This window comes from Oncorhynchus keta, chromosome 27 (assembly GCF_023373465.1).
Source record: "Oncorhynchus keta strain PuntledgeMale-10-30-2019 chromosome 27, Oket_V2, whole genome shotgun sequence".
In the NCBI taxonomy this organism is placed as follows: Eukaryota; Metazoa; Chordata; class Actinopteri; order Salmoniformes; family Salmonidae; genus Oncorhynchus; species Oncorhynchus keta.
The window spans coordinates 47,575,910-47,600,668 of record NC_068447.1 but is presented as its reverse complement, the minus strand read 5'-3'; the positions used below and the strand labels follow the sequence as shown (position 1 = coordinate 47,600,668).

Genomic DNA, 24,759 nt, shown 5'->3' with positions numbered 1-24,759 from the left:
GAATGGTGTTTGTGGGCGCACCCCAACGACAGAATGGTGTTTGTGGGCGCACCCCAATGACAGAATGGTGTTTGTGGGCGCACCCCAACGACAGAATGGTGTTTGTGGGCGCACCCCAACGACAGAATGGTGTTTGTGGGCGCACCCCAACGACAGAATGGTGTTTGTGGGCGCACCCCAACGACAGAATGGTGTTTGTGGGCGCACCCCAACGACAGAATGGTGTTTGTGGGCGCACCCCTACGACAGAATGGTGTTTGTGGGCGCACCCCTACGACAGAATGGTGTTTGTGGGCGACCCCTACGACAGAATGGTGTTTGTGGGCGCACCCCTACGACAGAATGGTGTTTGTGGGCGCACCACGACAGAATGGTGTTTGTGGGCGCACCCCTACGACAGAATGGTGTTTGTGGGCGCACCCCAACGACAGAATGGTGTTTGTGGGCGCACCCCAACGACAGAATGGTGTTTGTGGGCGCACCCCAACGACAGAATGGTGTTTGTGGGCGCACCCCAACGACAGAATGGTGTTTGTGGGCGCACCCCAACGACAGAATGGTGTTTGTGGGCGCGCCCCCCCAACGACAGAATGGTGTTTGTGGGCGCGCCCCCCCAACGACAGAATGGTGTTTGTGGGCGCGCCCCCCCAACGACAGAATGGTGTTTGTGGGCGCACCCCACAAAACTGGTGGAGGAATAATAATAGCATAAATAGGAAAGCATACCAGTTTAATTTGAGGACCACGATGTTGATAGCTGTGCCATACAGATTTTAAAATAATTGGGAAGAGATTTTTGATGTACCGATTCCATGATACAGGGTGTATGAGTTGATATATAAAATGATGCAAGATTCAAGACTTAGTGCTTTTCAGCTAAAATTATTAGATAATTTTGATGGTGGCAAGAATTCTTTGAATATTTGGGGCATTCAATCATCACAGCTCTGCAGAAATCAATAGACCATTTATTTTAGTATTGCTCTCAGGTCTCAGGTTCAGGAATTGCTGAAAATGCAGAACATTGATCTAAAATTGACTCTAGAAATAGTACTGTTGGGAGATCTGGAGAGACTGGGTGAGTCAAATAGTAATATACTAATACTCTTAGTAAAAATATTTATTTTCAACTCGCAATCTGTGGATTCTATTCGATTAGCTAGATTGAAATGGTTTGTTAAACATCCCAGCATAATTGAAAGGTGTGTGTGTGTGTGTGTGTGTGTGTGTGTGTGTGTGTGTGTGTGTGTGTGTGTGTGTGTGTGTGTGTGTGTGTGTGTGTGTGTGTGTGTGTGTAAACCCGAAGTGGGTGGCCAGCAGAGAGAGGTGGGAGGGGCTGAGGGTTGGGATGTGGAATTGGAGACAAGTGGGGGTGAAGTTGCTGGGCGGGGGATAGAATGAAAGTCAAAGATAAAAGTAGAAAAAAAGGAAGTCAAAATGAAACATAACAAAAAGTATGTTTGAATGACACTGAGGGGCAGTGTTTTTACAGCTAATGCCGGTTTGGCTGATGCCGTGCAGGTGTTTGTGCACATGCATATACACACACACTCAATCAAATACGCACAGACAGGTAAATAGTGCCATACATGCACTCAAACTTTGAGGGGCAGCTCTTGGGGAACTGTGGGGGGATCTTGGAGGGCTGGCGGTTGGGCTGATGGATTGCTGGCTCGGGTCCCTGTTTTTTGACCTTGTGGGAGATCTGTCGACGTGCCCTTGAGCAGGGCGTTGACCCTGGTTGCTTCTGTGTGTCACTCTGGATGGGAGTCTGTTAGATGACTAGTGATGTAGTTATTGAGCGGCTTCACTGCAGGTATATTGTAAACATTCAATAAATTATTTATTTTTAAAAGAGTTAGGGTAAGGGATCAAATCAAAGTAAATTTGTCACGTGCGCTGAATACAATGCTTACTTACAGGATCTAACCAATACTGCAAAAAAGGTATTAGGTGAACAATAGGTATGTAAAGAAATAAAACAACAGTAAAAAGACAGGCTATATACAGTAGCGAGGCTATATACAGTAGCAAGGCTACATACAGGCACCGGTTAGTCAGGCAGTATGTACACGTAGTTATGGTTAAAGTGACTATACATACATGATGAACAGAGAGTAGCAGTAGCGTAAAAGAGGGGTTGGCGGGTGGTGGGACACAATGCAGATAGCCCGGTTAGCCAATGTGCGGGAGCACTGGTTGGTCGGCCCAATTGAGGTAGTATGTACATAAATGTATAGTTAAAGTGACTATGAATATATGATAAACAGAGAGTAGCAGCAGTGTAAAACGAGGGGTTGGTGGGGCACACAATGCAAATAGTCCGGGTTACCATTGGTTACCTGTTCAGAAGTCTTATGGCTTGGGGGTAAAAACTGTTGAGAAGCCTTTTTGTCCTAGACTTGGCACTCTGGTACCTCTTGCCATGCGGTAGTAGAGAGAACAGTCTATGACTGGGGTGGCTGGGGTCATTGACAATTTTTAGGGCCTTCCTCTGACACCGCCTGGTGTTGAGGTCCTGGATGGCAGGCAGCTTAGCCCCAGTGATGTACTGGGCCGTACGCACTACCCTCTGTAGTGCCTTGCATTCAGAGGCCGAGCAATTGCCAAATCAAATCAAATTTATTTGTCACATACACATGGTTAGCAGATGTTAATGCGAGTGTAGCGAAATGCTTGTGCTTCTAGTTCCGACAATGCAGTAATAACCAACGAGTAATCTAACATAACAATTCCAAAACTACTACCTTATACACACAAGTGTAAAGGGATAAATGTACATAAAGTGTACATAAAGATATCTGAATGAGTGATGGTACAGAACGGCATAGGCAAGATGCAGTAGATGGTATCGAGTACAGTATATACAAATGAGATGAGTAATGTAGGGTATGTAAACAAAGTGGCATAGTTTAAAGTGGCTAGTGATACATGTATTACATAAAGATAATATAGAGTACAGTATATACATATACATATGAGATGAATAATGTAGGGTATGTAACATTATATTAAGCAGCATTGTTTAAAGTGGCTAGTGATATATTTTACATCAAGTTCCATCAATTCCCATTATTAAAGTGGCTGGAGTTTAGTCAGTGTGTTGGCAGCAGTCACTCAATGTTAGTGGTGGCTGTTTAACAGTCGGATGGCCTTGAGATAGAAGCTGTTTTTCAGTCTCTCGGTCCCTGCTTTGATGCACCTGTACTGACCTCGCCTTCTGGATGATAGCGGGGTGAACAGGCAGTGGCTCGGGTGGTTGTTGTCCTTGATGATATTTATGGCCTTCCTGTGACATCGGGTGGTGTAGGTGTCCTGGAGGGCAGGTAGTTTGCCCCCGGTGATGCTTTGTGCAGACCTCACTACCCTCTGGAGAGCCTTACGGTTGTGGGCGGAGTAATTCCGTACCAGGCAGTGATGCCAGCAGCTGTAGAATTTTTTGAGGATCTCAGGACCCATGCCAAATCTTTTTAGTTTCCTGAGGGGGAATAGGCTTTGTCGTGCCCTCTTCATGACTGTCTTGGTGTGTTTGGACCATTCTAGTTTGTTGTTGATGTGGACACCAAGGTATTTGAAGCTCCACTACAGCCCCGTCGATGAGAATGGGGCATGCTCGGTCCTCCTTTTCCTGAAGTCCACAATGATCTCCTTTGTCTTGGTTGCTTTGAGGGATAGGTTGTTATTCTGACACCACCCGGCCAGGTCTCTGACCTCCTCCCTATAGGCCGTCTCGTTGTTGTCGGTGATCATGCCTACCACTGTTGTGTTGTCTGCAAACTTAATGATGGTGTTAGTGTCGTGCCTGGCCATGCAGTTGTGGGTGAACAGGTAGTACAGGAGGGGACTTGAGCACGCACGCCTGGGGAGCTCCTGTGTAAAGGATCGGCGTGGCAGATGTGTGGCTACCTACCCTCACCACCTGGGGGCGAAGGAAGTCCAGGATCCAGTTGCAAAGGGAGGTGTTTAGTCCCAGGATCCTTAGCTTAGTGATGAGCTTTGAGGGTACTATGGTGTTGAACGCTGAGCTGTAGTCAATGAATAGCATTCTCACATAAGTGTTCCTTTTGTCCAGGTGGGAAAGGGCAGTGTGGAGTGCAATAGAGATTGCATCATCTGTGGATCTGTTGGGGCGGTATGCAAATTGGAGTGGGTCTAGGGTTTCTTTGATAACGGTGTCGATGTGAGCCATTACCAACCTTTCAAAGCACTTCATGGCTACGGACGTGAGTGCTACGGGTCTGTAGTCATTTAGGCAGGTTACCTTAGTGTTTTGGACACAGGGACTATGGTGGTCTGCTTGAAACATGTTGGTATTACAGACTCAATCAGGGACATGTTGAACATGTCAGTGAAGACACCTGCCAGTTGGTCAGCACATGCACGGAGCACACGTTCTGGTAATCCGTCTGGCCCCGCAGCCTTGTGTATGTTGACCTGTTTAAAGGTCTTACTCACGTCGGCTACGAAGAGCGTGATCACGCAGTCGTCCGGAACAGCTGATGCTCTCATGCATGCCTCAGTGTTGCTTGCCTCGAAGCGAGCATAGAAGTGATTTAGCTCGTCTGGTAGACTTGTGTCACTTGGAAGCTCGTGGCTGTGCTTCCCTTTGTAGTCTGTAATAGTTTGCAAGCCCTGCCACATAAGACAAGCATCGGAGCCGGTGTAGTATGATTCAATCTTAGCCCTGTATTGACGCTTTGCATGTTTGATGGTTCGTCGCAGGGCATAGCAGGATTTCTTGTAAGCTTCCGGGTTAGAGTCCCGCACCGTGAAAGCGTCAACTCTACCATTTAGCTCAGTGCGAATGTTGCCAGTAATCCATGGCTTCTGGTTGGGGTATGTACGTACAGTCACTGTGGGGAAGACGATGCACTTATTGATAAAGCCAGTGACTGATGTTGTGTACTCCTCAATGCCATCGGAAGAATCCCGGAACATGTTCCAGTCTGTGATAGCAAAACTTTCCTGTAGTTTAGCATCTGCTTCATCTGACCACTTTTTTATAGACCGAGTCACTGGTGCTTCCTGCTTTAATTTTAGCTTGTAAGCAGGAATCAGGAGGATAGAGTTGTGGTCGGATTTACCAAATGGAGGGCGAGGGAGAGCTTTGTACGCGTCTCTGTGTGTGGAGTACAGGTGATCTAGAATTATTTTCCCTCTGGTTGCACATTTAACACGTTGATAGAAATTTGGTAGAACTGATTTAAGTTTCCCTGCATTAAAGTCTCCTGCCACTAGGAGCGCCACATGGGTGAGTGGTTTCCTGTTTGCTTATTTCCTTATACAGCTGACTGAGTGCGGTCTTAGTGCCAGCATCTATCTGTGGTGGTAAATAAACAGCCACGAAAAGTATAGCTGAAAACTCTCTAGGCAAGTAGTGTGGTCTGCAATTTATCACAATATACTCTACTTCAGGCGAGCCAAATCTAGACTTCCTTAGATTTCGTGCACCAGCTGTTTTTACAAATATGCACAGACCGCCCCCCTCGTCTTACCGGAGTGTGCTGTTCTATCTTGCCGGTGCAGCGTATATCCCGCAAGCTGAATATCCATGTCGTCATTCAGCCACAATTCCGTGAAACATAGGATATTACAGTTTTTGATGTCCCGTTGGTAGGATATTCGTGATCGTACCTCATCTAATTTATTGTCCAATGATTGCACGTTGGCGAGTAGTATTGACGGAATGGGAGCTTTTCCACTCGCCTTCTCGGGTCCTGACCAGGCATCCGGCTCTTTGTCCTCTGTACCTGTGACGCTTCCTCTTGCAAATAACGGGGATGTCGGCCCTGTGGGGTGTTTGGAGAGGGTTAGTGTTAGTAGATAGTTAGTTGAAATGTAGAGCATCAAATAAAGTGTTACCTAATAAAAATTAAGTTTTTTAAAAAAACGGTCTGTTTGATATACAAGTTTGAGGTGGGTCTTTTCTAATTATTTTTTTCTCCAATTTATACTTTGGCCACAAATACGAGTATAGGATGAGTCAACAACATTATTTTGGTTTGAGTTAACCGAATATGAACTTTTATAAGTGAGATTTTCACTGGACAGGTAGTTTACGGTTAGAGACAGAAAGTGTATGCGTCTGCATGTTGTTGTGGCAATCTAGCTGTAATGCTTTAATGCACTGCCAGTGTTAGTGTCCACTCTGGCTTGACGGCGAGCCTAGGAGGGTAATATTGTTAAAGGCAGGCCCTTAAGTACCTATTGCATCTGAAAGGAAATGGGAGTCAGGGGCAAGGCTCGTGTGCTTGAAGATATTACCAAAATACAGGATGGACCTAGGGTGCTTTTGTCTACTGGTGGATGTCTAGACCAGACTGAGAGCTCTGATCTGCCAATTCAGCACTGTACTGTATTCTCCTCATTCCAGTAGACCTCCATTAGGCAGCCCATCCCCCTCGCTGATGCGCTGGAAGAGACTGAATGTTATGTTGGAGCCATGTTTATTTGCTTAGACATTAGACTGGTATAGTTTTGGCAAACGTTCTATTTTTATAAGCTTCTATAATCTGTCCTTCTGTATTTCCTCCATGTACATTCATTTGTCAGCCACACCAAATTGCTTGTCTTAGGTGGATAGTTGTGTCACTATGATGCCACGTTTGTCACTATGGGTACGATCGTTGCCACGGCACATGGTTTTACAGTAAGTCCTTTTTTGGCGCAGTCTTTCCCAAACGTCTCTCCCCTCCATGCCTCACACCATCCCTCCTTCTCCCCTCTTTTTTTATCTCGCTCCTCTATACAGTATAAACAAGTCATCCAGCAGAAGTAGGTCAGGTTTCTCCTCTCCCCTATTCTTTTCCCACCCCTCTTCATCCCTCCCTCTCTCTCATCTGCTCTCTCCCTCCCCCGCTCTCAATCCCTCACACCAGCCCTCCCTCTCTTTATCCCTCTCCCTTGTTGTCCCTCTCTTCTGTCTCTCTCCATCTCCATCTCTTACCTCCGTCCCGTACAACAAATATTATTTGTGAATGCCTACCATTAGACATAATGGGGTCCCTTTAGTAGCTGTGGTGCGGGTAATGTATCAGAATGTTGTATTCCTGCCATTAGCCTTCTCAGCTATGAGCTAGCATTCCATTAGGGAGATGACTGACTGGAGCTCCTGTCTAGTTAGAAGCTCCTTTAGCGTGCTGCGGATATGGAACCCAAACAAAGCAGCCGTCAGTTCACAGCTTTCCAATGAGACGCGGGAGAGGGATTGTTTTAATTTTCTCCAATAAAATGTATTACTTACTTGTTGTCAGTTTTGGTGTACGGTAAGCTGATTTACAGAAGGGGGGGGTCCACTTGTAGATTTTTGTTGCATTGTTAGCAACCTTTTTATGAGAAAAACATTCCTGTACACACACACACACAACTGAATATCCCATGTAAATATCCCAGACTGGGATGGCTATATAGTGTCTGTTATCTAACAGAGCAGTGGGGAATTTGTCTCTGAGAGGTTGATTTAACCACTATGACTCAGGGCCAACTGCATGCCGAGCTAATGCACTTTAAATTGGGCTCGTTCCACATTGCCTCCCTAGTGCTCTCCTAGCGCTTAGCAGCATTATGGCCCAGCAAAGGCCAGCCAGTGAGAAGACGTGTATTAGCCATTTTGGAGCTGACAGTGAGCTGGCTCATACAGGATGTCCATCCCAAATAGCACCCTATACCCCCCCCATCCTAGATACGCGCTGGAATAATTTACTGTCCCATCAGGGAAGAACAGACAAGAGAGTAATATTAGTAGTGACCACTTGGGGTATACACTACCGTTCAAAAAATTTGGGGTAAAATTTTAAAATTTCATATTTAAGAACACTGCATCGGGGCTATAAGTGACTCTTAATTTGTGTTAAATCACAAAAATGTCCATATTCAGCATGTTTCTAGTCAAGAAGACCAAATATGTTTGTTTTGTAGGCCTAACATCTTGTGTTTTTGGTCCCTCAGTATTTCCTCCTTCCTACCTTGTGTTAGTGTCTTTGGAACATTGAACATAACTAGTGAGTCAAAAAAGAATCTGAAGATCTTGTGGCTCTTTTAAAGAACAAATGGCATATGTTATGGCCTCTCGTGTATCTTCTGCTATTGAAATGCGCTCCCCAAAGTCTTGACAGGGAGTGTGGAAAGTCTGCCTTCAAAGTTTCTCACCTCACAACAGGCGCCTTAATTACTCCCTCGTCTGCACTGAGCGGAGAGGGAAAACAGATTTGGTCTTGATTTATTTATGAACCGCCCGAACCGCTGCCTCTCTTTCTCCCTCTCAAACTCTGTCTCTCCCTCCATCTCTTTCTCTCTTTATTATTTCGGTCTCTCTCCGAGTCAGTTTGGGCTGCGGAGTGGTGGGGTAGGGGTAGCTAAGCTTTGAAGTTCCTTTGCATGGCGTTTCCATGGCAACGGCACTTTTAACTTCAGCACTCATTGCACTGTGGTGCCGCTCTTTTGAGACTGTTGATAAACAACTGGCTCCGAATGTGTTTGTGGATATGCCTGTGGTAGACATAACGTCCCTAAGTGTCCGGGTTCTGATGTGTGCTGGACCACAGATGTTATAAGCCTAATAGCGTCTGGGCCAGACAAAACAGTGTGGGTTTGATTCCCACTGGAGCACCCATATGTACGCACACGCTAAGTCGCTTTAAATAAAAGTGGCTGTTAAATGGCATATATATATACCTGTGAAATGTATAGCCGATTGTAACAAAACAAGCATGCTCCCAGTTGATGTAAGATGGTGCCTAGGCCTAACTCAACCACTCTGCATCTATCATGATCTCCTTCACGTGTCTGCCTCACCTGTTGATCCATTGATTCTTGATCAATGACTGCGATAGTGTCAACCCCATTATCATGAGCTCAGACTGATAGGGGTTGTTACACTAACTATCTCCCAATTTTGTCTCTGTCTGTCCCTAACAGAAAGCGTACTGTGGCCACTGCAGTGAAAGGATATGGGGGCTGGGGAGGCAGGGCTACAAGTGTATCAACTGCAAACTGCTGGTCCATAAGCGCTGTCACACACTTGTCCCTCTGACCTGCCAAAGGCATATGGTGAGTACCATAGATATAGTATCTCATGACGGATTGGACAGTACTCTGCCCAATCCGTCATGTTAAAGCATCGGAACCACATATGATTTATAGAGCCTTCATAAGCACTATATAGACACTTCACAAATGGCATTGCAAAAGGCATAATGGTGAGCTTATAGAGCATTCACAGTGTTCATAAGCATTTCACCAACTTCAGTGAATTTTTGAGGGGGGAGGGGGGTACTATTCAACTGCATTAGGGTGAAACTAAGTTTTGCATTTTAATTATTCAACTTTTGAGTAAATTAAGATTACATTCAGGAATGAAATGGCGAATTATGAACACATCTAAATGAAACATTACTATTTGAAGTACTGGTGTATATTTGTTACAGAGTAAATTCTGTCCTGAATGAGCGTGAATCGAACTAGCAATTAACCCTTTTGTACAACACATATATAACTCAAAGCCAACCTTCTTTGTCAACAGAGCAAAAGACTGGTCTGTTATTTAATGAGAAACAGTTGGCTTTAGTTCTCAATATACTCCAGCTAACATGCTATGGGCGAGTTTCACATCCACTATCTTTAGATATAGGCTGCATCCAAAATGGCACCCTATTCCCTATGTAATGCACTATTTTTGACCAGAACTGGGCCCTGTTCAAAATAAGTGCACTATATAGGGAACAGGGTGCCATTTGGGATGCACCCATACTGCAGTGTACTGTATACTGAGACATCATGAGGTTGATCTCTAGTGACAGACGGTTAACATGCAGAATCTAAGGGGTCCTTGCAATCAGCCCGACTAAAGCAAACCCGGTGCCTGAAAACCCAGGGCAATAGTCAACCAATGTCCACTTTAGTAGATCTCTATGCTGTGTTTTGTTTCTTCATGTAATCTGACGATTGTCTATCAACAAACATTTTGATCCCCGTTGAAATGGCACATGAGATTTCCCTGTTGATTAGATAGCGAGGTGAGCCTCATGGTTAGAACTGCATAAAATACATTTTAAGTGCTTTGTTGTGAGACATATGCAGACTTCTCAACTTATGTGGTCTTTTGTTAAAAAGTTGAATCTATGTGCCTAAGATGTTTGTCACCGTGGAACACCTCTTAAAATAAATCCCCTTCTTCCCAGTGTCTCCAAGGACCTAGTCATGATTAGCTTGATGCTCTTTGTCAGTCTCAACCATGTGAGGCTATTTGCCTGTCTTCTCTTGGCAGGAGCCAGTCATGCCATCACAGGAGCCCCCTTTAGATGAGAAGAGTGAAGAGGTGGACCTCCTCCCTCAAGACACAGAGGATACAGATGGAAGTAAGTTCCTATAAAACAATATAGACTTAAAGATGCAGTAAGTCATGTTAGAAGCAAGCAGATTCATTACTTACCAACAACCGTTGCACATTCCAATAAAACTAAATTACTTTCCTTGCTTACAGTTTTGTGGGTCAGAGTGCAGTATTTATTGAGATTCATAGCACAAACATTTGTTAGCATGTTTCTCACACACGGAGGGGGAGGGAGCAGGCCTATGCTGGCAAGTGCATAGGGGTTGCCTAGCAACATATGCCTCGGAGGGAGCCAACTTCTGCATTGTGCAACAAATTCCCGTGATTTGCGAATCGGTTCAAACAGAACAGCTATTGCGACAGCTAAAATGGCTTTGAAAAAAATATGTAGGGAGAAGCATCTAACAACAAACTATTTACATATAATATACATTTTGGTACATTTGTGAACAAAATTCTTACTTACTCAACCTTTAATATGTGATGTAGTCAAATAAGATATATTGTGGTCTTAGCCTTGAGACCACTCAAGACCACAAAAGTCCAGGCTTGGTCTCATTGTCTTGATACATTGGGCTTGGGCCTGTATGCAAAAACGGTTCTCAGAGTAGCAGTGCTGATCTTTCTTATTCCTTATGAAAAGGCAAAACTGATCCTAAATCAGCACTCCTACCATGAGACACTTTGTGAACACTCATTTCAAAGGCTTTAAAAGGCACTATTCAAGGAAAACCAATAACTAGCCATGGAACAGTGAAAGAGCATGTTTGAATCAGTATGCCTTTGTTGTTTACAGACTGATCAGAAAGTTGCATGTGCTATTCTGCACAGCACAATTTGCAAAATAATAAGAAAAACTATATATTTCTAAGTGTGTGATTTTTACCCCAGTTGTTCAAGGTGCTGCTTCTGGTAGAAACAAGATGCACTGCTGTGCACAGGGCCTTCCTTGTTTTTGTGCACTCGTTCTCTATCAGGGTTAGTGTGAAGGTTGGACACCCAATAGGTGGTCACTCATCCAGCAGCAGACTAGACAGTAGGTTATACAATAGTATAGTACAATAATAATTAGATTTGGGCAGTGGCAGGAAAAAGCTGATCCTCACTCTGAACAGCATTGGGCCCTCTGCTGGTCACAAGGGTGAACTATAGGTCCCACAATGCTCCTTTGAGAGGAGGCAAGGAATCAAGGAAAGATTCATTGAGAAGGAGTCAACGGGAGAATCTCAATTGCATTTCCTTGATTCCTCACATCCTCTCTCTTTGCCTCAATCTCAAAACCCATTGGATGAGAAGGTGAGTGGTCCCTTCTGACCTTCTCACCCAATGGATAAGGACTTTCTCAAACTGATCTTGGACCTTCTTCTCCAATACGGTTGAAGAGACGAGGAGATTCGAGATAGAGCCATGGATTCTTGTGGAACACCCTATTAAAATGGAAATGTCTGTAGACTATAGAGATCTCTAAGGTTTTTAATCCTCAGTCCACTCTAGGTAGGACTGCATTAACGCTTAGGTAGTAACAAGTTATTTCTCTCTTGTCTTCAGTACCTTTCCTACCACACAATTGCAAGATGGACAAAGTTGAAGAGGACTCCGAGGTGAGTTTATTCAGACACAGTAAATAATGCATTCTTATAATAAATATGCTTATCATATCAACATGTGCATGGCACTAGCTCTATCTATGACCATAACGCTTCCCTCAAGCCTGACAGGAACCTTTGGGTCGAAACGCTACACTAAATACACTGCAGGACCTTTCAACAGTGCACGGTTATCTACAGTGAGTGCCACAAGTATTGGGACAGTGACACATTTTTGTTGTTTTGGCTCTGTTACAGTTAATTATTTGGTCCCATATTCATAGCACGCAATGATAACATCAAGCTTGTGACTCTACAAACTTGTTAGATGCATTTGCTGTTTGTTTTGGTTGTGTTTCAGATTATTATTGGTGGACTTTTATTGTAAATAAGAATAGAATATGTTTCTAAACACTTCTACATTAATGTGGATGCTACCATGATTACGGATAGTCCTGAATGAATCTTGAATAATGATGAGTGAGAAAGCTAAACACATACAGTGCCTTGCGAAAGTATTCGGCCCCCTTGAACTTTGACCTTTTGCCACATTTCAGGCTTCAAACATAAAGATATAAAACCGTATTTTTTTGTGAAGAATCAACAACAAGTGGGACACAATCATGAAGTGGAAGGACATTTATTGGATATTTCAAACTTCTTTAACAAATCAAAAACTGAAAAATTGGGCGTGCAAAACTGTAAATGTCATACTCCAAAGACATGCTAACCTCTCACTATTACAATAACAGGGGAGGTTAGCATTTTATATCATACCCCCAAGACATGCTAACCTCTCACCATTACAATAACAGGGGAGGTTAGCATTTTATATCATACCCCCAAGACATGCTAACCTCTCACTATTACAATAACAGGGGAGGTTAGCATTTTATATCATACATTGGATCATTCAAGACATGCTAACCTCTCACCATTACAATAACAGGGGAGGTTAGCATTTTATATCATACCCCCAAGACATGCTAACCTCTCACTATTACAATAACAGGGGAGGTTAGCATTTTATATCATACCCCCAAGACATGCTAACCTCTCACTATTACAATAACAGGGGAGGTTAGCATTTTTTTTTAATGTAGAAGTGTTTAGAAACATTTTCTATTTTTATTTACATTAAGTTTCTCCTAAATGACACAATACATTATTTACCATTCATTTCTATTGGGCACAAAATAATCTGAAACATAACCAAAACAACAAATGCGTAGAGTCACAAGCTTGATGTTATCATTACGTGCTAGGTATACCAAATACCTAACATTTTACTACTTTAATATACATAAATTAAATATTTTTGGTCCCCTAAAATGGGGCGACTATGTACAAAACATGCTGTAATTTCTAAACGGTTCACCCAATATGGATGAAAATACCCTCAAATGAAAGCTGACAGTCTGCACTTTAAGTTCATAGTCATTGTATAATTTCAATTCCAAAGTGCTGGAATACAGAGCCTAAACAACAACAAAATGATCACTGGCCAAATACTTTTGAGCTCACTGTATGTCTCTTTCATAATGTTTCTCTCCCATCCAACCCTTCTTTACAGGATATCAAAGCAGTGGTAGATGGGATCGAAGGCATCAAGATCTCCCAGGGGCTGGCGCTGGGCTTGGGGGACTTCGACCTGATCCGGGTGATCGGCCGTGGCAGCTACGCCAAGGTGCTGCTGGTGCGACTCAAGAAGAACGAACAGATTTACGCCATGAAGGTGGTCAAGAAGGAACTGGTGCACGACGACGAGGTGAGAGGGAGGAGGGCGAGAGGGAGGGAAAGAGGGGAAGGGAGAGAGAAATGGGGAGAGGAGGAAAAGGGAGGTAGAGAGATGGATCTGTAGAGTAGGCAGGGAGAAGTCAATGGACGTGCAGTGGTGAAATAGGAAGACGAGAGGATCTTGGGGCGGAAAAGGACAGAAAAAAGATGAGGAGGAGTGAAGTAGGGATGAGTAAACAGAAGGGTGATGAAAGGGAGAGAGACTGGGTGGAAGAAGTCATTAAAGTAAGGAGGAAATGGTGCGGTATGAAAGGATGGGGAGATGAAATGAGGGGGGAAAGAGGTAGAGTAGAGCGGGAAGAGAGAAAGATGGGTAGAGACGAGAGTAATTGAGAGATGTTATAGTTTCCACCTCTAGGTGGGGCTATGGTATTGCTATTAGACATAACACACCAGATTAATGACAGAACTACTACAGAGGGAGAGGATAGACATTTTGGATTGATTGTCCTCTGATGATAGTAATGTAATCATTGAGCTCTGAGTTCTTCACTTTTCAATGGACGACTAAGAGATGGACGTAACAACATTGCCAAAATGACCCACGTGGAAAGGACCATTCCTTCTATTGCCACTCAACATACCGTTAAAGGGGCAATTCGGGATTATACATCGATATTTTAACTTTTACAGTGGTTACATTTCTCCCGCTCCCTGTTTATCTTGCATAGTATGGCCGTTCAGAGCTTTGTAGATCTCTCTTTGTAGATCTCTCTTTGTAGATCTCTCTTTGTAGATCTCTCTTTATAGATCTCTCTTTATAGATCTCTCTTTATAGATCTCTCTTTGTAGATCTCTCTTTATAGATCTCTTTATAGATCTCTTTATAGATCTCTCTTTATAGATCTCTCTTTATAGATCTCTTTATAGATCTCTCTATATAGATCTCTCTTTATAGATCTCTTTATAGATCTCTTTGTAGATCTCTCTTTGTAGATCTCTCTTTGTAGATCTCTCTTTATAGATCTCTCCCAATGTTTTTTAGTGGATATCACACCGTATATTATAGATTCTATACATGTATAAATGCATTCATGCCATATAGTGGCAAGAAAAAGTATGTGAAGCCTTTGAAATGACCTGGATTTCTGCATAAATTTGACATAACATTTGATCTGATCTCTAAGTCACAACAATAGACATACAGTGTTCTTAAACTAATAACACACAACTTATTGTATTTTTCTTGTCTATATTGAATACATCATTTAAGCATTCACATTGTAGGTTGGGGAAGGTATGTGAACCCCGAGGCTAATGACTTCTCCAAAAGATCATTGGAGTCAGGAGTCAACTAACCTGGAGTCGAAGCAATGAAACAAGATTTGAGATTTTGGTTAGAGCTGCCCTGCCCCATAAACACTCACAAAATTTCGAACAAAAGAGATCTCAGAAGACCTAAGATTACGAATTGTTGCCTTGCATGAAGCTGGAAAGGGTTACAACAGTACGTTAAGACAACATTTCAGCACTGTTGCTACTCTCCCTAGGAGTGTCCGTCCTACAAAGATGACTGCAAGAGCACAGCGCAGAATGCTCAATGAGGTTAAGAAGAATCCTAGTGTCAGCTAAAGACTTACAGAAATCTCTGGAAGATGCTAACATCTACAGTTGAAGTGGGAAGTTTACATACACGTGGTTTCGAGTAATTAAAACTTGTTTTTCAACCATTCCACAAATTTCTTGTTAACAGACTATAGGTTTGGCAAGTCGGTTAGAACATCTACTTTGTGCATGACACAAGTCTTTTTCCAACAATTGTTTCACTTATAATTCACTGTATCACAATTTCAGTGGGTCAGAAGTTTACATACACTAAGTTGACTTGTGCCTTTAAACAGCTTGAAAAATTCCAGAGAATATCATGTCTTTAGAAGCTTCTGATAGGCTAATTGGAGATGTACCTGTGGATGCATTTCAATGCCTACCTTCAAACTCAGTGCCTCTTTGATTGACAACATGGGAAAATCAAAAGAAATCGTCCAAGATCTCATAAAAATGGTAGACCTCCACAAGTCTGGTTTATCCTTGGGAGCAATTTCCAAACACCTGAAGGTACCATGTTCATCTGTACAAACAATAGTACACAAGTATAAAAACCATGGGACCACGCAGAGGACCCCACGGAAGAAGCCACTGCTGTCCAAAATACCCCATTGCTGCACGTCTGAAGTTTGCAAAAGAGCACCTGGATATTCCACAACGCTACTGGCAAAATATTCTGTGGACAGATTAAACTAAAGTTGTGTTGTTTGGAAGGAACACGCAACACTATGTGTGGAGAGAAAAAGGCACAGCACACCACCATCAAAACCTCATCCCAACTGTAAAGGATGGTGGAGGTAGGGAGCATCATGGTTTGGTGCTACTTTGCTGCCTCAGGGCAGCTTGCTTATCATCAATGGAAAAATGAATTCCCAAGTTTATCAAGACATTCCGCCAATTGCAGCTCAACAGAAGTTAAATGATGCAACAGGACAACAACACAGAATGGCTTGAAAAGAAGAAAATACGCCCTTTGGAGTGGCCCAGTCAGTCCTGCCTGACCTCAACCCGATTGAGATGCTGTGGCATGACCTCGAGAGTGATTCACACCAGATATCCCAAGAATATCGTGGAACCGAAACAGTTTTGTAAAGAGGAAGGTCCAAAATTCCTCCTGACCGTTGTGCAGGTCTGATCCGTAACTACAAAAACATTTTGGTTGAGGTTATTGCTGCCAAAGGAGGGTCAACCAGTTATTAAATCCAAGGGTTCACATACTTTTCCCACCCTACACTGTGAATGTTTACACAGTGTTTTCAATAAAGACATGAACACGTATACTTGTTTTTGTGTTATTAGTTTAAGCAGACTGTGTTTGTCTATTGTTGTGACTTGGATCAAGTTCAGATCAAATTTTATTGCCAATTTATGCAGAAGTCCACGTAATTCTAACGGGTTCTCATACTTTTTCTTGCCACTGTATACAGTATGTGGTTAGTTATTAATTAATTTAGTAAAGCCTGACATCAAAGGTGTCAGCAGAAAGAGACTTAAGCCTCTATTACTACTAATGAAGTCAAATGAACCAATAGGAATTTGCAATGTTATGCATAAGATAAAGATTGAATCCATCTGTATTGTGAGAGAACACGGAATGGAGGAAGAAGGTTGGACAGCCAATATTAATTGTCCATTACTTTAATTAAATAAATGCATTATTCTTGGCTATTGTAGAAGGTTGTGGTTATCATAGGATTCACTATGCTAGTCTGAAGCACAAGTTGCCTTCAAGATCTAGGATCAGCTATCTATCCAAAGGTTTAAAGCTTCACAACTGAACTCCTAATCCATAGAGATGGAGAGACGGCACACCGCTGCTCTTTGCCATTGATCCATAGAGATGGAGAGACGGCACACCGCTGCTCTTTGCCATTGATCCATAGAGATGGAGAGACGGCACACCTCTGCTCTTTGCCATTGATCCATAGAGATGGAGAGACGGCACACCTCTGCTCTTTGCCATTGATCCATAGAGATGGAGAGACGGCACACCTCTGCTCTTTGCCATTGATCCATAGAGATGGAGAGACGGCACACCTCTGCTCTTTGCCATTGAGCCATAGAGATGGATCGAGGGCACACTGATCAACAATTGCTATTGATCGCTTCTGTGACGATGCCAGAACCACTGAGGGCTATCTCCATTTTATATTAGTGAATTATTTCATTGTCTGCTTCTATGAGTAGATTGGCGTTTTGTAAACAACAAGCATAAAGTCTAGAGATGGATAGAGAGTGCAGAGACCCACCCATCCAAAGACTTTAGTCAGAAGGAGTATAAGTTCACGGCCTGGAAAAAGCAACAGATGTTTGTCTTCCTGGCACAATCGCAGGCAGAGCTCTGTAATCGGCTCACTGTCTGTCAACTCTGGCTTGGGCTCGGAAATGAAAGTGCTCTGATTTCTACAGCTCTCTGTGTGTGAACGTGTGTTTGTGTGAGAGAAAGATTTATTGTGCATAGGGTATGACTTAGTCTACACTTACAACAGGTTACTGAGTTTTTTGTGAAGCTTAGAGTGGAGCTCCTCATTTTACACGTTACATCTAGGTGGTCATTATGGGGTTGGAAATGGTTTCCTTTAAATGCCGTGTTTAGTGTGATGTTTATGCATGTGTCGTTTGCCTATTTTTACTCCTTCATTTGTCAGAGTAAGAGAACATAAGGTGCCTATTTCTCTAACTTAGTGCTCTTATTTGTGATTGTGCCTTTTGGTTTCCCCTCTGTCCAGTATTAGTACTGAGTAATAACTACAAATTAATGATGTACCATGTAGACACTGAAATGTGTATATTTCTTAATTTGTTTTGTCTTTGAGATACTTATTTATCCCATTCATTGCCTCTGCCAGGAGGATGGCACTTGGCCACAAGTGGATATTCTAGCAAGACAATAACCCCAAGCACACAAAGAAATGATTAAATGACCACAACATCAACATATTGCAATGGCCATCTCTGAATTGAAGAGGGCAGTCCATAAGTGCAGACGAAGGATCTGGAAAGATTCTGTAAGGAGGATAGTGTAAGACTCCTCCCAACGTGTTCTCATATAACGTTTTAGAACGTGCTCACTGTCGCTATCCTCGCAAGTGGAGGGTGCTAGAGTATTGGAAACAGGGTTGCCAATCATTTTGACCCCCATATTTTACATTTTGTTTGTGCTTTCTCTGAGTATTAGTATAAAAATAATCATTTCCCAAAGTTTTGGCGCATACAATATAGCTCAGTATTTGTATTATATCTTTTTTACGGTATTTTTTTCTCATCTTTATCAAGGATTCCAATACTTATGGAGCAGACTGTATTTTCCATGACTTAAGTGTTAGGCCTTCTATTGTTGTCTGAAAGAAGACAGTTTAGGTCATCATTAGGGCGACACCTACCTACATCGGGATCTAACTTGGATCAATTTACTAGTAAATTTACTCTCTTTCCTTGTTTATTAAATGTAGTCGAATCTAAAGGGTTAATACCGATAGAGTAGAAATCCAGTGGGTTGAATGAAAAGTGGCTTAGAGAAGAGAACCTTCTTGTATTGTACCATTGCAATGAGAAAAGAAAATGGCTGCTTTGTTTCTTAATGTTCCACTACTTCTTCCTCTGGGGAACTGATTTGACAGCACATGGACATGAAAGGATGCTAATACTGTATACAGTATATTTACAAAGGCTGTCGTACATGGCGTCATGCATCTCGGTCTGTTTGTTTGTTGAGCAGCTCGTCCGCAATGAGTATGGACAAGACAAAATTGTTGCTAACGTTTTGTCTTTTTCTCTGTCTCTCTCTTTGTGTGTTTCCCTTACAGGACATTGACTGGGTGCAGACAGAGAAGCACGTGTTTGAGCAGGCGTCCACCAATCCGTTCTTAGTGGGCCTTCACTCTTGCTTTCAGACAGAGAGCAGGTAAAGAGGCAGACAGAGAATAGGTTCTGAATGACTTATACTCAGGCTAAATAGAGGTGAAATGAATCCATTTCTCTACAATTGTTCCACTGGCCTTGGAACTAGGCAACTGAATTGCTCACTATTCATTATGTGAAGTAAGAAACTACGGAGCTGTGGCTTCTGGGAAAAGTGACACATTCAATGACAGACTTTTCATTGTAAGTAAAGAAATGTATAGTTGTAGTCAATTAGAGGTAGGCTATGAGAGCCTTTACCATAAGACCATGAACCATGACTTAAAGTGAAACCAAACATACATTTTTAGAGGGATTGGAGTCAGTCATTATTACCCGGTCTTTTGTCACACATGTTCACCAAGGTAAAATATATATTTTCTTTTTAATGAAGAACTTTAAAATCATATTTAGCCAGATAATGGGCATTCAATTTGACATGCAGCCTTCAGTTGGCCAATGATGATAATACTAGCTATTGTTTTGGAAAATGGCAATCTTGGTAAAGAGGGCCACTCAGGCTGCATTCAAACTCCAAGACGGATTGTTTACCAACGTCTTCTCCTCTCCCATTTCTTCTGATTGTAGGTTATTTCTCGTGATCGAGTACGTCAACGGAGGGGATCTGATGTTTCATATGCAACGGCAACGGAAACTACCAGAAGAACACGCAAGGTTAAACCAGCAACATCCTCCTGCTCCTCTGATACTTCAAAAGCATACGGATAGAACCCTCAATCATGGCTCTCTGCCATTTCCTTTAACCTATAAACTTATCCATTTATTTTAAGGATGAATAGGCCGTATTAACGTCCCAATATGATAGGCAATATTGCATTTTTCAGGAAAGCACACCAGAGGTAGAGAAATCACGAGTATTTAGCCCACCACGTCTCACTATGCCAATTGTGAGGTGGAGAATGTAAATATTGAAAAGAAATCACCTATTCGTTAGAAACTCCTTCCCGTATAATATACATAATACCATATACTGTATGTGGGCCTCAGGATGTTTTCTACATTGTGCGAAGGTCCGAATGGAACTGTAAGTTGGACAAACTGTGTCACCGAGTCTGGGTGCCGGGAATTCTCTGAACGAGGATAAGCATGCCTGAATAAATCTTCCTCTTTTCTTTCAGATTCTATGCTGCTGAAATTTGTATCGCTCTCAATTTCCTGCATGAAAAGGGAATCCTCTACCGAGATTTGAAACTGGACAACGTTCTCTTGGATCACGAGGGACACATCAAGCTGACAGATTACGGGATGTGCAAGGTGAGACCCATGCACAGACCTACTGTATACTGTTATGGTACTGCTACTATGCTGCTTACTTGACTTCCCATTCATTATGTAGAAGTGGATCAATACACTAGACATCGAATGTCTCACGCTCTTCCACTTGTCTTTCTCTGGCTCTCTTTCTTTCTCTCCATCTTTCCCCCACTCCCCCCTCTCTCTTTCCCCTTCACCACCTTCTCTCTCCCCCCTCATTTCTCTCTCTCCTTCTCCTTCCTTCCCCCTATTAGGAGGGCATAAGACCAGGAGACACCACCAGTACATTCTGTGGAACCCCCAACTACATAGCCCCTGAGATCCTCAGAGGGGAAGACTATGGTGAGTCCCTCCCATCAACAAACACATACATGGAGGGAATGGGGAGAACCTCAGCTCTGGGAATTGGCTATTTAGGAGTTATTGTAAAAAACTACCACTTCAATTAAATACAAAATATGTGGAAAAAAAGAATGAACATATCGCTGTCATTACCATACTATTGCTGAATCTAACCAAGATGGCCGACGTTGTCTGTGTCTCTCTCTCCAGGGTTCAGTGTTGACTGGTGGGCGTTAGGTGTGCTCATGTTTGAGATGATGGCCGGGAGGTCCCCTTTCGACATCATCACCGACAATCCTGACATGAACACAGAGGAGTACCTCTTCCAAGGTGAGATATCCCTCTACTACAGTATGATGTGGATTCATAACAGCTCTTCTCACTCAATAGCTGTGTTCGAATACCCATACTATATACTACATACTATATACTATTAGTTAATGTTAGTATACTGTAAATGAACAGTATGCTTTCAGTTGAGCATACTAGCCGTTAGCCTGTCTATTGGAATTTGATGCTGTTGCTATGCAACCTCTTGCTAGGTAGTTAGCATAACAAATGACTAGTTAGACATTTTACGACTCCTGGTGTGTTTTTCAATTCAATCTGGAGTGCCAGAGTGAGCTCGTAAATTCAGAGCATTGTCAGATTGTAAATTCAGAGCGTTGTCAGATTGTAAATTCAGAGCTTTTCGCTCTCGGAGCACACACTGGATGCTCGGGCCGAAGAGTAGGGTTGATTTGAGCGTTCTGACCTTACAACGGCAGTCAAGCACCCAGCTAACGTTGGCTAGCTAGCTAGCTAGCAACTTCCAGACACAAATGAGACCTCTCTGACCATTTTACTCGCCCTAGCAGAGCTGGTTAGGTAGTTTTCTGGTTATCTAGAGCGTTGGTGACTTTAACTAGGCTGCTGGCAACAATTTTAATTACGCATTTTTTTGCCGACGTTTACTGACAGGGGACATTGAGTGCTCGTAAATTCATTATTCTGCGATCTGGTACAGTCGGACGAGAGTGCTCTGAAATCAGAGTAGAGTCAGAGCAAATTTTAGAAACACCCGAATGTCCATTGAGAACGCACAATATATAATATAATAATATATAATATATGCCATTTTAGCAGACGCTTTTATCGAAAGCGACTTACAGTCATGTGTGCATACATTCTACGTATGGGTGGTCCCGGGAATCGAACCCACTACCCTGGCGTTACAAGCGCCATGCTCTACCAACTGTGCTACAGAAGGACCACAATGACTATACCATTTAGCTAAGCTAAGAATAGTGGGAATAATCAAGTCAACAAACGTTGGGTAGTTAGCTAGATATCCTATATAGTTAATATACTGGCAAGTTTGATGTATAACTACTAATGTTAGTTAGCTAGCTAACATACCGGAACATACTGCTGTAATGATGTGCTATGTGGTTCGTGAGGACAGCGTAGTTAACAAATTGTCAGCCAATATAACGTGTAAGGTAACTTATTTGAAAAGTCATTCCTTTATTACATTGCTCAACATTTTCTTAACATTGGTCATAATTAGTTAAAGCAATGAATTTGTATCCGCTCTCGTTGTACTTCGACTGCATATGTTCCGCCATTTTCTTCAAATCTTGAAACAATGTGAAGCCACACCCATTTCCTGAAAAATTGCATTATGGGCCCTAAAGTACAGAAATAGTGTATATACTTCATATTTTGTACAACTACCGTGAACATTTGGCATATTAACTATATCCATACTATGACCAATAAGCATACTATATACTCAATTCGCGTCACAAATAGTACGGTTAGTGCGGTTAGTATGAGTATTCGAACACAACTAATGTCTCAAAGTGTTTGACATTGTTAGGTGTGACATCCCCTACTACTACGCAATGTGTAGCAGCCACCGGGTTTGATGCATGGTTGCCATTTTGTGTCAAAAACAAAAACAAATGCTCTCCACACATTGGCTACTCACTCCTCCACTCAAGGGCATGATTATCCAGGACAGTAGTACTTAATATTCCTATATATGTCTAACTTTTTATATCTATATAATGGAGCACTAAAAGCATTTTGGTGCTCCAAAACCCTATAAGACAGCACACAAACGCATCACACGTCACTCAATATGTTTTATGTATTTTGGGTTAAAACCGATAAAGATTTCTACACTAAAAATAAGTATGATACATTTGGACAGCTAGAGCTATCTGGAAAGGCAAGACCACTGGAGAGACAACTGTATGACCGTAAATGTATTATACCATAGAAATAGAATTGATTGAATGGGATGTCCGTGCCAGTAATTATATTTGTATGTGCTACCCTGTACTACAACCCCCCCCCCATACCCTGCAGTAGCGAACATTCCTCCATACCTCCCCCCCCAGTCTCTCTCCACCATGCCCACCCATGGCAGTCTGGGCATGGGCATTGAAACGGGCATCTGCCAGCCTTTTGGTCCTCCTCACGCCCCCACAGGGCAACCAGCATGTCTCCTTGATGCCACCTCGCTAGCGGAAACCACCCCCTCTCTCTGTAGGGGAGGGCTAGCCTTATGCCACAAGCCTGACCTGTGCCAACCTCACCCTGGGAAACCCTGGCACACATGCCAGACCACAGAACCATAGACATGCAGACAGAGTTCGGGGTTGGCATGGTGGTATCCAAAATTCCATGACAATTAGGTTGTAACCAAATGAGAATGTCATGGAACGTGTTGTACTAACTGTCAGTCTGTCCGCTTGTCTGTCTGTTTGCCTTTTCCTTCGGTCTGCTTGGCTTTCCGTCTATACTATGCTACGCTCTGCCATACTATACCACTCCCCAACCCTTCCTTCTGGCGACGACTAGACACATGCCACCATCAGTGTTCCTAACCCTGGCCCTAGGCCAAGCTCCTTAACACCACCAGAGGCTGCATCCCAAATGGCACCGTATTCCCTACATAGTGCACTACTTTTGAACAGAGCCCTAGCCATTTGAGATGCAGCCAGTGACGGATCCAGTTAACATTCCATTAGGACTCAGTGTAAACAAACACAACAGAGCGGGCCGGCCGGCTGGGGGCATTTAGGAAGAAGAGGATAAACAACACTACTCTTCTGTCTGTAATCTGTTCATCAGAGAGGCTTTGCGTCCGCCTCGTCTGCTCCTAGACATGCAATGTTTCTTGATGAGGAATTAGAAATATCTATCTGTTTTGTTGTGTTGCTGGGGGAGAGGGGATTTGAGGTCAATCAAGGATTGACTTGACCCGACAGAGTGCGTCCCAATAACCTCTCCTTTCTCCCGAAGTACGCACTTGTTCACTTGCCTTTATGGATTTAACAGGAAATTACTGGTTTAAGAAACTTCATCTAGCCCAGGCCTTCACCATTCCAATGCTTTTAATGTGGGGAGGAGTGAACATGTGCACACCTCAGGAGGAAGGAGATATTATTGGGACATACCCAGAGTGGCAGTGAGTCCAACTAACCAACACAAGATGAGGCTCTACACAATACTACCAAACTGTTTCCTGCTGCAAAAAACCGAACGTGCTGTACTACATCACATGTGTTCTTAATGTCCAGGCTGTTGATCCAATATTGTGAGTGCCTTTAGTCTCAAGGCTGCACACGACTGACACAGTCACAGAACAGTGCCCCCTCATCCTTCCTCCTCTTCTCTCTTCCGCCCACTCGCTCGTACGCAGCAGGCACTGGGACCCACAGGCAGGCCGAATGGTGAATCACCAATTGTTTGCCTCCCTCCCTTCGCAGGATTGTCTTACCCTCTCTCTTTCTCAATCATTCTTTTTCTCTGTCTTCCCCAAACAGTTATTCTCGAAAAGCCCATTCGCATCCCAAGGTCTCTGTCGGTGAAGGCCGCCAGTGTGCTGAAGGGCTTTTTAAACAAGGTGAGAGAAGAACGCTGAAGTGTAAACCCAGTGTGGCCAATCAGGCCAACCCTCTCTCCTTCCCTCCTCCTCTCCCTGTCTATTTG

The 24,759-nt window shown here is 43.1% G+C and overlaps 1 protein-coding gene across 1 annotated transcript in view; it reads left to right on the top strand.

Moving 5' to 3' along the window:
- The window catches only part of LOC118360221 (protein kinase C zeta type), a 167,805-nt gene that overhangs the window by 99,615 nt on the left and 43,431 nt on the right, over nucleotides 1–24,759 (top strand). The window contains 10 exon segments of the mRNA XM_035739493.2: nucleotides 8,917–9,048; nucleotides 10,265–10,355; nucleotides 11,879–11,931; nucleotides 13,490–13,684; nucleotides 19,065–19,162; nucleotides 19,747–19,833; nucleotides 20,298–20,433; nucleotides 20,688–20,775; nucleotides 20,986–21,105; nucleotides 24,594–24,673. Coding sequence (XP_035595386.2) covers nucleotides 8,917–9,048; nucleotides 10,265–10,355; nucleotides 11,879–11,931; nucleotides 13,490–13,684; nucleotides 19,065–19,162; nucleotides 19,747–19,833; nucleotides 20,298–20,433; nucleotides 20,688–20,775; nucleotides 20,986–21,105; nucleotides 24,594–24,673 — 1,080 coding nt within the window.